A 17,068-nucleotide genomic window follows, 5' to 3' on the forward strand; every position below is an offset into this window, starting at 1 on the left:
ACAATGATGGATCTGGACCAAAATCTACATGAATACTCAATATGCCCAAATGTGAACACTGGTGGAGTTTGGGGGAAATAGAATCTTGACATTTGGGAGTTGTAGTTGCGTGGATTTATAGTTCACCTACAATCAAAGAGCATTCTGAACCCCAACAACGATAGAATTGGGCCAAACCTCCCACACAGAACTCCCACGACCAACAGATAATCCTGGGAGGGTTCGGTGGGCACTGATCTTGAGTTTAGGAGTTGTAGTTCACCTACATCCAGAGACCACTGAGGACTCAAACAATGATGGATCTGGACCAAACTTCACACGAATAGTCACTGGGATTCACAGTTCACCTACAATAAAAGGGCATTCTGAACCCCACGAATGACAGAATCAATGCAAACTTCCCACACAGAACCCCCATGACCAACAGAAAATATTTAAGGCCATCCAGTCCAACTCCCTTTGTCAGGGCAAGAAAACGTAAACAAAGCCCTCCCGACAAAGAGCCATCTAGCCATAGATATAGATGGATGGATGGATGGATGGATGGATGGATAGATAGATAGATAGATAGATAGATAGATAGATAGATAGTAGTGGGGAAGGGATGAATGACACACAGAGAGTAAGATAGAAGGAAAAAAGAAAGAAAGAAAGGAAGGAAGGAAGGAAGGAAGGAAGGAAGGAAGGAAGGAAGGAAGAGGGGAAGGGAGGAATGACACACTGAAAGAAAGAAAGATGAAATGAATGAGAGAGAGAGAGAGAAGGAAAGAGAGAGTGAGAGATAGATAGATAGATAGATAGATAGATAGATAGATAGATAGTGGGGAAGAGATGAATGACACACAGAGAGTAAGATAGAAGGAAAGGAAGGAAGGAAGGAAGGAAGGAAGGAAGGAAGGAAGGAAGGAAGGAAGGAAGGAAGAGGGGAAGGGATGAATGACACACTGAAAGAAAGAAAGATGAAATGAATGAGAGAGAGAGAGAGAGAGAGAAGGAAAGAGAGAGTGAGAGATAGATAGATAGATAGATAGAGATATAGATAGATAGATAGATAGATAGATAGATAGATAGATAGATAGATATGATTCACACACAGAGAGATATAGTATAGATTTGAAAGGGACCCCTAAAGAAGGACAATGATATGTTGCATGTTCCAGGATGGGCCAACCAGACACTCTCCACATCAACACTGACAAAGAAACAGCAACAAAAATACCGTTTACCCACAAGCAGAAAGACATGACATAGATTAGAAACCAACACTTTCTCATTATTTTCCAGATCAACAGACTGGGCCACAGCAACGCGTGGCAGGGGACAGCTAGTCTATAATAGGAGATGCCTATGGTTCCACAAAAATCCACACATGCCAGCCTCCTCTAAGGGCGCACCTACACTGCTGAATTAACCCAGTTTGGCACCACTTTAGGTACTTTGGCTCAATGCCACGGAGTAATCCTGGGATGCAGAAAGAGACTGAGATGTGGGGAGGCATTTGCATGCCAAAGAATCTTTTTGCATTTGGGATGAAGCTGTTGCAGCTGTTGAGTGTTTATGTTTTTCCCGGTGGTGGTCACATGGGCTTGGGCTCCTTTGGGCCTCCAAGAAGCCTGGAAGCTCCTTCGTGTTGATGATCGTGGTGGTGTTTTTTCCACTCACTCGTTGCCCAGGGAATTGCCTTCTCTCTCTCTCTCTCTCTCTCTCTCTCTCTCTAGACTGGAAAAACACTGAAAGGGAAGGAGAGGAAATGCAAAGAGAAGGGGCGGAAACATGGACGCCTGGCTCGAGAGCAGTACGTGTGAAAAAGATCTTGGAGTCCTCGTGGACAGGAAGGGGAACATGAGCCAGGAATGTGATGTGGAGGCAAAAAAAGGCCAATGGGATTTTGGCCTGCATCAATAGGAGCATAGTGTCTAGATCTAAGGAAGTCATGCTACCCCTCTATTCTGCTTTGGTTAGACCACATCTGGAATACTGTGTCCAATTCTGGGCACCACAATTCAAGAGAGAGATTGACAAGCTGGAATGTGTCCAGAGGAGAGCGACTAAAATGATCAAGGGTCTGGAGAACAAGCCCTATGAGGAGCGGCTTAGGGAACTGGGCATGTTTAGCCTGAAGAAGAGAAGGCTGAGAGGAGATAGGATAGCCATGTATAAATATGTGAGAGGAAGCCACAGGGAGGAGGAGGGAGCAAGCTTGTTTTCTGCTTCCTTGGAGACTAGGACGCAATGGAACAATGGCTTCAAACTACAAGAGAGGAGATTCCATCTGAACATGAGGAAGAACTTCCTGACTGTGAGAGCCGTTCAGCAGTGGAACTCTCTGCTGCGGAGTGTGGTGGAGGCTCCTTCTTTGGAAGCTTTTAAGCAGAGGCTGGATGGCCATCTGTCAGGGGTGATTTGAATGCAATATTCCTGCTTCTTGTCAGAATGGGGTTGGACTAGATGATGGCCCAGGAGGTCTCTCCCAACTCTTTGATTCTATGATTCTATGATTCTATGATTCTATGATTCTATGCTGGGAAAAGGAAGGCGATGCCCTACCATCCTGCCTACGTCCTCCTAAGAATAAAAGGGAAAGCAATGGAGAAAAGAGCGCGTCTACCATGTTGAATTATTCTCAATCTGGGGGTCGGGACCCCTTGGGGGGTCGTGATGGGGTGTCGGAGGGGTCGCCAAAGACCATCAGAAAACATAATATTTTCTGCTGGTCATGGGAGAACTGTGTGCCAAGTTTGGTTCAATTCCATCGTTGGTGGGGTTCAGAATGCTCTCTGATTGTAGGTGAACTATAAATCCCAGCAACTACAACTCCCAAATGTCAAGGTCTATTTTCCCCAAACTCCCAACAGTGTTCACATTTGGGCCTATTGAGTATCCGTGCCAAGTTTAGTCCAGATCTATCATTGTTTGAGTCCACAGTGCTTTTTGGACATAGGTGAACTACAACTCCCAAGCTCAAGGCCAATGCTCACCTAACCCTTTCAGTGTTTTTTGCTGGTCATAGGCGTTCTGTGTGCCAAGTTTGGGTCAATTCCATCTCTGGTGGAGTTCAGAATGCTCTTTGTAGGTGAACTATAAATCCCAGCAACTACAACTCCCAAGGTCCAGAGAATGAAAATACATCCTGCCTATCAGATATTGACATGATGATTCATAACAGTAGCAAAACTCCATTTATGAAGTAGCAACGAAAATAATTTTAGGGTTGGGGGTCACTACAACATGAGGAACTGTATTAAGGGGTCACAGTCTTAGGAAGGTTGAGAAAACTGTTCTAGATTGACTGCCATGGCTCAATATGATAAACTCCTGGGAGGTGTAGTTTCCCAAGGTCTTTCACCTTCTCTATATGGCAGAATTAACCGGGTATGGCACCACCTGAAGCTTCTTCATCTCAATACAATTTAGTCCTGGGAGTTGTAGTTTGACGAGCTAGCCCTTGTGGAACTACAACTCCCATTACTCCATAGCAGTGTGCTATGGCATTTCAAGGGTCAATCTACATTGCAGAACCAATGGAGTTTGACTCCACTTTAATGGCCAATGCTCAATGCTGTGGAGTTGTGGGAATTGTAGTTTAACAAGGGCTTTCACCTTCTCTACACTGCAGAACTAACCCGGTTTGGCATCACCTGAAGCTTCTTTGTCTCAATGCGATTTAGTCTTGGGAGCTGTAGTTTGATGAGCTAGCCCTTGTGCAAAACTCCCATTATTCCATAGCAGTGCGGCATGACAGTTCAAGGGTCAATCTAGACTGCAGAACCAACAGAGTTTGACTCCACTTTAACAGCCATAGCTCAATGCTGTGGAGTCCTGGGAGTTGTAGTTTCACAAGGTCTTTGCCCTTTTCTACCTCAGCGAACTGGAAATCCCAGGACTCCATCGCATTGAGCCACAAAGCGCATTCATTCCACAGTGCAGAATGATGCTCCCAAAGTGGGGTCAAGCTGCATTAATGTGATAGCGATGCATCCCTAGAGAGAGGGCTTCATAGCTCTCACACACGTGGACTCATCCATGCACAAAGACCCAATGCAGAGTGCAAGAAGGATAAGAGGCCGAAACTTCACATCATCAACAAGGGCCTTTCTCATTCCGTGCCAAAGAAGCAAACTAAATGGACTCTAGAACAGTGATTGTCAACCTTCCTCATGCCGCGACCCCTTAATCCAGTTCCTCATGTGGTGGTGACCCCCAACCATCACATTATTTTCACCCAAATTTGAATACTGGTGGGGTTGAGGGGAGGGTTGATTTTGTCATTTGGGAGTTGTAGTTGCTGGGATTTATAGTTCACCTACTAGCAAAGAGCATTCTGAACCCCACCAATGATGGAATTGAACCAAACTTGGCACACAAAAACTCCCACAACCAACATAAAATTCTGGGAGGGTTTGATGGGCATTGACCTTGAGTTTGGGAGTTGTAGCTCACCTACATTCAGAAAGCACTATGAACTTAAGCAACGATAGATCTGGGCCAAACTTGGCATGAATCCTCAATATGTCTAAAAGTGAATACTGGTGGAGTTTGGGGAAAATAGACCTTGACATTTGGGAGTTGCAGTTGATGGGATTTATAGTTCACCTACAATCAAAGAGCATTCTGAACTCCACCAATGATGGAATTGAACCAATCTTGGCATACAGAACTCCCACAGCCAACAGAAAGTACTGGAAGGGTTTGGTGGGCTTGAGAGTTGGGAGTTGTAGTTCACCTACATCCAGAGAGCACTGTGGACTCAAACAATGATGGATCTGGACCAAACTTGGCACGAATGCTCAATATGCCCAAATGTGGTGGAGTTTGGGGGAAATAGACCTTGACATTTGGGAGTTGTAGTTGCTGGGCTTTATAGTTCACCTACAAGCAAAGAGCATTCTGAACCTCACCAATGATGGAATTGAACCAAACTTGGCACACAAAAACTCCCACAACCAACATAAAATTCTGGGAGGATTTGATGGGCATTGACCTTGAGTTTGGGAGTTGTAGCTCACCTACATTCAGAAAGCACTACGAACTTAAGCAACGATAGATCTGGGCCAAACTTGGCATGAATCCTCAATATGTCTAAAAGTGAATACTGGTGGAGTTTGGGGAAAATAGACCTTGACATTTGGGAGTTGCAGTTGATGGGATTTATAGTTCACCTACAATCAAAGAGCATTCTGAACCCCACCAATGATGGAATTGAACCAAACTTGGCATACAGAACTCCCACGACCAACAGATAATACTGGAAGGGTTTGGTGGGCATTGACCTTGAGTTTGGGAGTTGTAGTTCACCTACATCCAGAGATCACTGTGGACTCAAACAATGATGGATCTGGACCAAACGCTACACGAAGACTCAATATGCCCAAATGTGAACACTGGTGGAGTTTGGGGAAAATAGACCTTGACATTTGGGAGTTGCAGTTGCTGGGATTTATAGTTCACCTACAATCAAAGAACATTCTGAACCCCACCAATGAGGGAATTGGGCCAAACATCCCACACAGAAACCCCAGGACCAACAGAAAATACTGTGTTTTCTGATGGTCTTTGGCGACCCCTCTGACACCCCCTTGTGCCCCCCCCCCGGGGTTCCGACCCCCAGGTTGAGAAACACTGACCTAGAGTAAACAAACAACAGAACCCAAACAGCTCTCATTCTTTTCAATGCATTATGAGACAATGCAAAACTGAGTCTCTTTGATATTCCGGATTATATGTCTGTGTGAAAGACATAGAACATGAACTGAACAGGTCTGTGGCCAGTCAATCAATCAATCAATCAATCACTTCATATCCTTATGTATTGTAAGTATAGTTGCATCCACATTGTGGAATAAATGCAGTTTGATCTCACTGCCACATCTCAGCATGATGGGATCCCCATGTAGCCTCCTCTGCCCAAGAGAGATGGTGCCTCACCGAACTACAACTCCCAGTTTTCCATTGCTTTGAGCATTGACTGTGAAAGCAGGCTCAGACTGCATTCATTCTCCAGTGTAGAGGCAACTGGGCCTTGCAAAACTACAGCTCCAAAGGACCCAATTAGCACTGAGCCATGACAGTTAAAGTGGGGTCAAACTGCAGTCATTCTGCAGTGGAGACAAACCTCTTAGAAATCCCGAAAACATATTATTATGCTATGGAATCTTGGGAGCTGCAGTTCGGTGAGGGCCAGCACTTTCAAGTACAGGAGGCTTAAGGAACAGCACTGGAAGTAGTGTCAAGCTGCATTCGTTCTGCAGTGTAGATGCTCCTGATGATGCCAATGGAGGCCTCGCTGGCCATTCCCTCTGTGCCAGGGGCCAGTCCCCAAAGGCCCTGCCAATTAGCAATATCTTGCAGGCTAACGGCATCTTGCAAAAAGACAGACTCGCCAAGATCACCCTTCGACATCATTTTTAGAAATTGCTCACCTTGCTTTACCCAGGAATCAGCTGGAGCCTGGCCCGGCTTCCCAGCCTTTTCCTCCCTTGCACCTGCCGGGAGGGATTGGATTGTGTTTTTCCTGGAGGGGGTTGGGCTGGATGCCCTTTAGAAGTCCCTTCCAATTCTAGGATTCTATCATTCTAACTTTTCCATTACAGGAGATGGAGAACCTTCTTAAAAACCTATATATAGTATGCACACACATACATATGTGTATATATATATATATATATATATATATATATATATAGACACACATATATGCATATGCACAGAAATACATATATATATATATGGACACGCATGCATATATGTGCAAATACACACTCATACATATATGTATATGTATGTATGGACACACATGCATATACACATCAATACATACTTATACATTTATTTATTTATTTAATTTTTTTATATCCCAATCTCCCACCCTGGACATTCATAGAATCAAAGAGTTGGAAGAGACCTCATGGGCCATCCAGTCCAACCCCCTGCCAAGAAGCAGGAATATTGCATTAAAATCACCCCTGACAGATGGCCATCCAGCCTCTGTTTAAAAGCTTCCAAAGAAGGAGCCTCCACCACATTCCGGGGCAGAGAGTTCCACTGCTGAACGGCTCTCACAGTCAGGAAGTTCTTCCTCATGTTCAGATGGAATCTCCTCTCTTGTAGTTTGAAGCCATTGTTCCGCGTCCTAGTCTCCAAGGAAGCAGAAAACAAGCTTGCTCCCTCCTCCCTGTGGCTTCCTCTCACATATTTATATATGGCTATCATATCTCCTCTCAGCCTTCTCTTCTTCAGGCTAAACATGCTCAGTTCCCTAAGCCGCTCCTCATAGGGCTTGTTCTCCAGACCCTTGATCATTTTAGTCGCCCTCCTCTGGACACATTCCAGCTTAGAGTCAATATCTCTCTTGAATTGTGGCGCCCAGAATTGGACACAATATTCCAGGTGTGGTCTAACCAAAGCAGAATAGAGAATGGGGAGCATTACTTCCTTAGATCTAGACACTATGCCCCTCTTGATGCAGGCCAAAATCCCATTGGCTTTTTTTGCCGCCACGTCACATTGTTGGCTCATGTTTAACTTGTTGTCCACGAGGACTCCAAGATCTTTTTCACACGTACTGCTCTCGAGCCAGGCGTCACCCATTCTGTATCTTTGCATTTCGTTTTTCCTGCCAAAGTGGAGTATCTTGCATTTGTCACTGTTGAACTTCATTTTGTTAGTTTTGGCCCATCTCTCTAATCTGTCAAGATCGTTTTGAATTCTGCTCCTGTCCTCTGGACTATTGGCTATCCCTCCCAATTTGGTGTCGTCTGCAAACTTGATGATCATGCCTTCTAGCCCTTCATCTAAGTCATTAATAAAGATGTTGAACAGGACCGGGCCCAGGACGGAACCCTGCGGCACTCCACTTGTCACTTCTTTCCAAGATGAAGAGGAAGCATTAGTGAGCACTCTCTGTGTTCGTCCACTTAACCAATTCCAGATCCACCTCACCGTAGTTTTGCCTAGCCCACATTGGACTAGTTTCCTTGCCAGAAGGTCGTGGGGGACCTTGTCAAAGAAGGCCTTCCTGAAATCCAGACACGCTCCATCCACGGCATCATTCCCTGCATCTACCCAGCTTGTAGCTCTATCGAAGAAGGAGATCAGATGAGTCTGACATGACTTGTTTTTGATAAATCCATGTTGACTATTAGCGATGACTGCTTTTGTTTCTAAGTGTTTGCAGACCACTTCCTTAACAATCTTTTCCAGAATCTTGCCCGGTATCGACGTGAGGCTGACCGGACGGTAGTTGTTTGGGTCATCCTTTTTTCCCTTCTTGAAGATTGGGACCACATTGGCCCTCCTCCAATCTGCTGGAACTTCTCCCGTTCTCCAAGAACTCTCGAAGATGGTTGCCAATGGTTCCGAAATGACTTCCGCTAGTTCCTTCAATACTCTGGGGTGTAGTTGATCTGGCCCTGGGGACTTGAACTCATTAAGAGCGGCCAGGTATTCCTGAACGACTTCTTTCCCAATTTGGGGTTGGATGTCCTCCAAACCCTCATCCACTCCATCTTGCTGAGGTTGAAAACTCTCTTTTTGTGAGAAGACCGAGGCAAAGAAGGCATTAAGTAGTTCTGCCTTTTCCCTATCCCCTGTCATCATTGCCCCATCTTCTCCTCAAAGAGGTCCTATCGCCTCCTTGTTTTTCCTTTTTCTACTGACGTAAGAATAGAAGCCCTTTTTATTGTTTTTAATGTCCCTGGCAAGTCTGAGCTCGTTTTTTGCTTTAGCCTTGCGGACCTTTTCCCTACAGGTGTTGGCTATTTGTTTGAATTCTTCTTTGGTGATTTCTCCCTTTTTCCACTTCTTGTGCATGTCTCTTTTGTGTCTTAGCACAGTTAGAAGTTCTGAGTCTCTCTACCTCCGTAGAGAGACTCAGACTGGTATGTATGTATGTATGGACTCACATGTATATGTATGTACGGACTCACATGCATAAACACACAAATACATACTTATAAATATATGTATAGATGGACACACATATATGCATATACACAGAAATGTATGTATGTATATTTGTATGTATGAACATACATAGATGCATAAACACACAAATATATACTTATAAATATATGTAAACATGGACACAAATACATGCATAAACACAAAAATAGATGTATGTATGTATGAACACACATACATGCATAAACACACAAATACATACTTATAAATATATGTAAACATGGACACACATATATGCATATACACAAAAATAGATGTATGTATGAACACACATACATGCATAAACACACAAATACATACTTATAAATATATGTAAACATGGACACACATATATGCATATACACAAAAATAGATGTATGTATGAACACACATACATGCATAAACACACAAATACATACTTATAAATATATGTAAACATGGGCACACATATATGCATATATGGACACACATATATGCATATACACATATACACACTTATATGCATATACACATATACACACTAGGCATATACACAAAAATAGATATATGTATGTACGAACACATATACATGCATAAACATACACATACTTATAAATCTATGTAAATATGGTCACACATATATGCATATACACAAAAATAGATGTATGTATGTATGAACACACATACATGCATAAACACACAAATACATAGTTATAAATATATGTAAATATGGACACACATGTATGCATACATGAACACACATATATGCATATACACATATACATACAAATACACAACTTATACATATATGTATATATGAACTCATACATATACATGCAAATACATGCTTATATATCTATGCATATGTATGTACGGAGACACATACATACATAAACACACAAATACATACTTATAAATATATGTATGTATGGGCATATGCATGTATATGCATATACACAGAAATAGATAGGTATACATGTGTCTATATGTCTATATGTATTGCAGATTCTCCCTTGCCTCTCCGAATCCTTCCAGGGACACAAACTCTGCAAAGTCTGTGCCATTCCAGATTCTTCTTCCTGTGTATGCAACCTTGTCTCAAACCCATCCCGATGCAAACTCTGCAAAGCCCTTGCCAGATATATACGTTATATACATATCTATATTCATTCCAGAGTCTTCCTGCATATTGAACCTTGCTTTCCTTGAATCCATCCAAACTCTGCAAAGCCCTCGCCCCTTCTCCTTCTTTCCTTCCTTCCTTCCTTCCTTCCTTCCTTCCTTCCTTCCTTCCTTCCTTCTTTCCTTCCTTCCTTTCCGCTGCTCCCATCCTCTTCTCTGTGGGGTTTTTCTCTCCAAGCCCCCCAAAGCAGGCTGGCACCAGGGGGTCCCCAAAGAGGGATCGAGCTGAGGGATGGGAAGTGGGTCTCTCCCTAATGGGGTTGTTATGGCTGTTTGGGGGGGGGGGGGGTGATGGGAACGAGGAAGAGCTCCAGCATCAGCAATAGGCCTCCTGCCCCCCAATGCAGGCGACCCACATCCACATCCTTTGGCCACAGGAAAGGGCTGGTGGAGACGCTGGGGAGAAAGACCTGAGAAGTAGGCTTGGGCTGGACTTGGGGGTCTCAGTGGGCATGAAGGGGGAATGGGGAAGAGAAGGGAAGAAAAGGAAGGGAAGAAAGGAAGTTGGGAAGGGAAGGGAAAGGGGCTTGAAGCACAAACTCAGTCTCCAACTGGGGATGGCCTTGAGGTCTTAGTGGGCATGAAGGGGGGAATGGGGAAGGGAAGGGAAGGAAAGGGAAGAAGGAAGGATGGAAAGAAAAAGGGAAAGGAGGGAAGGAAAAGAAAGGGAAAGGAAGGAGGCAAAGAAAGGGAAGGAAAGAAGGAAAGCAAAAGGAAAGAAAGAAGGGAAGGAAGGATGGAAGGAAGGAAGGAAGTAAAAGGAAGGAAGGGAGGGAAGGAAGGGAAAGGAAGGAAGGAAAGAAAGAAAGAAGAAAAGAAAGGGGGAAAGGGAAAAGGAAAGAAAGACAGACAGAAAGGGAAGGAAGGCAAAGAAGGGAGGGAGGGAGGGAGGGGAAGGAAGGAAAGAGGGAAATGAAAGGAGTGAAAAAAAGGGAAAGGAAGGAGGCAAAAATGGAAAGAAAGAAGGAAAGCAAAGGAAAGAAAGGAGGGAAGGAAGGAAGGAAGGAAGGAAGGGAGGGAGGGAGGGAAGGGAGGGAGGGAAGGGAAAGGAAGGAAAGAGGAAAATGAAAGGAGTGAAAAAAGGGAAAGGAAGAAGGCAAAGAAATGGAAAGAAAGAAGGAAAGCAAAGGAAAGAAAGGAGGGAGGGAGGAAGGGAGGGAGGGAGGGAGGGAAGGAAGGAAGGAAGGAAGGAAGGAAGGAAGGAAGGAAGGAAGAAAAGAAAGGAGGAAAGGGAAAAATAAAGAAAGAAAGACAGAAAGGTAAGGAAGGCAAAGAAGAGAGGGAGGGAGGGGAAGGAAGGAAAAGAAAGGGAAAGGAAGGAGGGAAAGAAAGGGAAGAAGGAAAGCAAATGAAAGACAGGAAGGAAAGAAGGGAAGGGAAGGAAGGAACGGAAGGAGGGAAGGAGAGGGAAGGTGGGAAAGGAAGAAAACAAAGAAAGGAGGGAAGGGAAAAAGAAAGAAAGAAAGACAGAAAGGGAAGGAAGGCAAAGAAGAGAGGGGGGAGGGGAAGGAAGGAAAAGAAAGGGAAAGGAAGGAGGGAAAGAAAGGGAAGAAGGAAAGCAAATGAAAGACAGGAAGGAAAGAAGGGAAGGGAAGGAAGGAAAGGAAGGGAAAGTGGGAAAGGAAGGAAGAAAGCAAAGAAAGGAGGGAAGGGAAAAAGAAAGAAAGGGAAGGAAGGCAAGAAAGAAAGGAAGGAAAAGAAGGAAAGAAAGGAAAGGAATGGGAAGGGAAGGGGCTTGAGGCCCAAGCCTTGGTTCCAGAAAGACTGAAAGCCCCCCCCCCCCCAGCCCCAATTGAGACATCAGAAGATTTGCTTCTGAGGAAGAGGACCACTGATACCTCTCCAGGTGTTTAAGACCTAGTCAGGGTGGTGCTGTGGTTCTGGAATGTTTTGATGCATTTCTTTGGAGTGCTGTTTGTATTTAAGTCTATTTGACTGTTTGTATGTTTTCAGATTGTGTGTCTGCTGATGCTTTTACGCCAAGCTGCTTTGAGTCCCCTTTGGGAGAGATAAATTGGGGTATAAACAACAACAATAATGCTATGCATGAGCTGCAGCTCCTCATGCAGGCCTAGGCCAACTTGGGCCCTCCCTCCAGGTGTTTTGGACTTCAACTCCCATAATTCCTGACTGCTTGGGGGGAAAGGGAAGCGCAAGCCCTCCCCATTTTGACATACAGATAGACTTTTTTGCGACAATGACTTATCTTTCCTCCCCGCCTTTACAAAAACCAAAGAGAAGCCCAGAAGCCTCTCTCAATGGGGGAAGAGAGAGAGAAAGAGAGACCACCCTTTCCTGCCCCAAGGAAGGCCCAAAGGGGGTCTTCCTTCCCATTGAAGCCCAGCCCTGCGGGGGCTTCCTACCCAACATATAAACAGGCAGACCTTCCTGTCATTATCTTCATTCCCCTGTGTATACAAACCAAAGAGAGGCCCAGAAGACTTTCTCAATGGGGGAAGAGAGAGTGAGAGAGACCCCCTTTCCTGCCCCAATAGAGGCCCAAAGGGGTCTTCCTTCCCATTAAGAGAAAGAGAGAGATTGAGTCCCCGACCCAGCCCTGGAGGGACTTCCCACTCGAAATACAAACAGTCAGACCATTATTTTCATTCCCCCCCTTAAACAACCAAGGAAAGGCCCAGAAGCCTCTCTCAGTGGGGGAAGAGAGACCCCCTTTCCTGCCCCAAATGGAGGCCCAAAGGGGGTCTTCTTTCCCATTGAAGCCCAGCCCTGGAGGGGCTTCCCAACCGACATACAAACAGGCAGACCTTCCTGCAACTTTGTCAATATCTTCATTGCCCCCTTGTAGAAACCAAGAAGAGGCCCAGAAGCCCTTCTCATTGGGGAAGAAAGACCCCCTTTCCTGCCCCAATGGAGGCCCAAAGGGGGGGGGGGTCTTCCTTCCATTGAAACCCAGCCTTGGAGGGGCTTCCCACCCAACATACAAACAGGCAGACCTTCCTGCAATGTTGTCATTATCTTCATTCCTCCCTTATACAAACCAAGGAAAGACCCAGAAGCCCCTCTCAATGGGGAAGAGAGAGAGAGGAGGGAGAGAGACCCCCCCTTTCCTGTTCCAAATAGAGGCCCAAATGGGGTCTTCCTTCCCATTGAAGCCCAGCCTTGGAGGGGCTTCCCCACCCGACATGCAAACAGGCAGACTTCCTGCATCGTTGTCATAATCTTCATTGCCCCCCTTGTACTAACTAAAGAGAGGCCCAGAACATCTCTTAATGGGGGAAGAGAGACCCTCTTTCCTGCCCCAAGGGAGTCCCAAAGGGGGTCTTCTTGTCCATTGAGGCCCAGCCCTGGAGGGACTTCCCACCCGACATACAAACAGGCAGACCTTCCTTTGACTTTGTCATTATCTTCATTCTCTCCCCCCCCCCCTTATACGAACCAGAGAGAGACCCAGAAGCCTTTCTCAATGGGAGAAGAGAGAGAAAGCCCCCCTTTCCTGCCCAAGGGAGGCCCAAAGGGGGTCTTCTTTCCCATTAAGAGAGAGAGAGAGATGGAGCCCCTGACCCAGCCTTGGAGGGACTTCCCACTCAAAATACAAACAGGCAGACCATTATTTTCAATCCTCCCCCCCCCTATACAAACCAAGGAAGGTCCAGAAGCCTCTCTCAATGGGGGAAGAGAGACCCCCTTTTGTGTTCCAAATAGAGGCCCAAAGGGGGTCTTATTTCTCATTGATGCCCAGCCTTGGAGGGTCTTCCCACCTGACATACAAACAGGCCAGCCTTCCTGCGACTTTGTCAATATCTTCATTGCCCCCTTGTAGAAACCAAGAAGAGGCCCAGAAGCCCTTCTCATTGGGGGAAGAAAGACCCCCTTTCCTGCCCCAATGGAGGCCCAAAGGGGGGGGGGTCTTCTTCCCATTGAAACCCAGCCTTGGAGGAGCTTCCCACCCAACATACAAACAGGCAGACCGAGGCCCAGAAGCCCCTCTTAATGGGGAAGAGAGATCCCTTTCCTGTCCTAGTGGAGGCCCAAAGGGGGGGGGGTCTTCCTTCCCATTGAAGCCCATCCCTGGAGGTCTTCCCACCCGAGAAACAAACAGGCAGATCTTCCTGAGACTTTGTCAATACCTTCATTCTCCCTCATTTATACAAACCAAAGAGAGGCCCAGAAACCTCTTTCAATGGGGGAAGAGAGAGAGAGACCCCCTTTCCTGCCCCAATGGAGGCCCAAAGGGGGGGTCTTCCTTCCATTGAAACCCAGCCCTGGAGGGTCTTTCCACCTGACATACAAACAGGCAGGCCTTCCTGTAACATTGTCATTATCTTCATTCCTCCCTTATACAAACCAAAGAGAGGCCTAGAAACCTCTCTCAATGGGGGAAGAGAGAGAGAGGGAGACCCCCTTTCCTGTCCCAAATGGAGGCCCAAAGGGTGTCTTCTTTCCCATTGAAGCCCAGCCCTGGAGGGACTTCCCACCAGACATACAAACAGGCAGACCTTCCTGTCATTATCTTCATTGCCACCTTTATACGAACCAAAGAGAGGCCCAGAAGCCCTTCTCAATGGGGAAAGAGAGAGAGAGACCCCCTTTCCTGCCCCAATAGAGGCCCAAAGGGGGTCTTCTTTCCCATTAGAGAAAGAGAGAGATTGAGTCCCCAACCCAGCCCTGGAGGGATTTCCCACTCGAAATACAAACAGGCAGACCTTCTTCATCCCCCCCCCCTTATACAAACCAACTAAAGGCTCAGAAGCCTCTTTCAGTGGGGGAAGAGAGACCCTTTTCCTGCCCCAATGGAGGCCCAAAGGGGTCTTCTTTTCCATTGAGAGAGAGAGACCAAACCCAGTCATAGGAAGGTTTCCCACCCAAGAAACAAACAGACAGACCTTCCTGTGACTTTGTCAATATCTTCATTGCCCCCTTTATACAAACCAAAGAGAGGCCCAGAAGCCCCTCTCGATGGAAGAAGAGAGACCCCCTTTCCTGCCCAATGGAGGCCCAAAGGGGTCTTCCTCCCCATTAAGAGAGAGAGTTTGAGCCCCCGACCCAGCCTTGGAGGGACTTCCCACTCGAAATACAAACAGTCAGACCATTATTTTCATTCCTCCCCCCCCTTAACAAACCAAGAAAGGCCAGAAGCCTCTCTCAGTGGGGAAGAGAGACCCCCTTTCTGCCCCAAATGGAGGCCCAAAAGGGGGGGTCTTCCCATTGAAGCCCAGCCCTGGAGGGTCTTTCCACCCGACATACAAACAGCAGGCCTTCCTGTGACTTTGTCATTATCTTCATTGCCCCCCTTATACGAACCAAAGAGAGGCCCAGAAGCCCTTCTCAATGGGGGATAGAGAGAGAGAGAGAGACCCCTTTCCTGCCCCAATGGAGGCCCAAAGGGGGGGGGGTCTTCCTTCCCATTGAAACCCAGCCTTGGGGGGGCTTCCCACCTGACATACAAGCAGGCAGACCTTCCTGCGACTTTGTCAATATTATCTTCATTCCCCCCTTGTAGAAACCAAGGAGAAGCCTTAGAAGCCTCTCTCAGTGGGGAGAAGAGAGACCCCCTTTCCTGCCCCAATGGAAGCCCAAAGGGGGTCTTCCTTCCCATTGAAGCTCAGCCCTGGAGGGTCTTCCCACCCAACATACAAACAGGCAGACCTTCCTGCAACATTGTCATTATCTTCATTACCCCCCTTATACGAACCAAAGAGAGGCCTTAGAAGCCCCTCTCAATGGGGGAAGAGAGACCCCCTTTCCTGCCCCAAATGGAGGCCAAAGGGGGGTCTTCCTTCCCATTGAAGCCCAGCCTTGAGAGTCTTTCCACCCGACATACAAACAGGCAGGCCTTCCTGCGACTTTGTCATTATCTTCATTGCCCCCTTTATACGAACCAAAGAGAGGCCCAGAAGCCCCTCTTAATGGGGGGAAGAGAGACCCCCTTTCCTGGCCCAATGGAAGCCCAAAGGGGGGTCTTCCTTCCATTGAAGCTCAGCCCTGGAGGGTCTTCCCACCCCGACATACAACAGGCAGACCTTCCTGCGACTTTGTCATTATCTTCATTGCCCCCCTTATATGTACCAAAGAGAGGCCTTAGAAGCCCTCTCATTGGGGGAAGAAAGACCCCTTTCCTGCCCCAATGGAAGGCCCAAAGGGGGGGGGGTCTTCCTTCCCATTGAGAGACATCGAGAGAGGCCCAAACCCATTCCGACAAATAGGCATCAAGACAGCCCTTGCTGCGTCGCCGACGTCTCTCCCTCTCCCTCCCCCTCCCCTTCTCAACCCAAGCAGAAGCCCCCAACCTTAGAAGCAGACCCTTCCCTCTCCAATGGAGACCCCCCCCCCCTCTCTCCCTCTTTCCTCTTTTCCCGAGGTAGGCCCAAAAGGGGGGGGTGCTTCATTTCCATGTCAGGGTGCGCCTCCCTTCCCCCTCCCTCCTCGCCCACCGTGTCCCCCCCTCCCCCCATCGCCGCCCCCTCCTCACCTGCACCCCGGCGGCGAGAGCGAGTGAAGGTGGAGAGAGAGAACATCTCCGCCCGGTCCGCCATCTTCGCAGAGACAGAGAGAGAGAGAGATGGAGGGATAGATAAATAGAGAAGGGAGAGATGGAGGCGGGGGGGGGGGGGCTGTCTTCCCCTCCTTCTTCACTGGGGCTGGGGGGGCTGCTTCTCCCCCTCTTGGGGCCTTTCTGTCTCTCGAGGGAGGCGCTGAGATCCGCCGCAGCCATGGCGCACCCGCCTCACCCTCCTCCGCCCCAGAAAAACACCGGAGGAAGGAAGGAAAGGAGGAAGAGAGGGAAGGAGAAAGGGAGGAGGAGGAGGGAAAGAGGGGGCAGCCAGGCCCCGCCCTTGGGTGCGGAAGGGGAGGGGGAGGGAGGGAGGGGAGGAGGGGCAGATCACAAGCAAGGGACACCCCCCCCCCGTGAAACAACTACGACGTCACCGCCAGACCCTCCTTTTTGGGGGGTGGGGGGGCGGCCTTGTCTGTGGCCTTCCTCCTCCTCCTCCTCCTCTCCTGCTCAAGG

At 47.3% G+C, this 17,068-nt stretch overlaps 1 protein-coding gene across 1 annotated transcript in view; it reads right to left on the reverse strand.

The window, feature by feature from the left end:
• MAPK8IP2 (mitogen-activated protein kinase 8 interacting protein 2) overlaps window positions 1–16,592 on the reverse strand; it is a 62,288-nt gene extending 45,696 nt beyond the window's left edge. Inside the window, exon 1 of the mRNA XM_067468538.1 lies at window positions 16,529–16,592. Coding sequence (XP_067324639.1) covers window positions 16,529–16,592 — 64 coding nt within the window. The remainder of the gene's footprint in view (window positions 1–16,528) is intronic.
• Window positions 16,593–17,068: the final 476 nt, after the last annotated feature.

The sequence above is a fragment of the Anolis sagrei genome, chromosome 5 (assembly GCF_037176765.1).
Source record: "Anolis sagrei isolate rAnoSag1 chromosome 5, rAnoSag1.mat, whole genome shotgun sequence".
NCBI classification, from domain to species: domain Eukaryota; kingdom Metazoa; phylum Chordata; class Lepidosauria; order Squamata; family Dactyloidae; genus Anolis; species Anolis sagrei.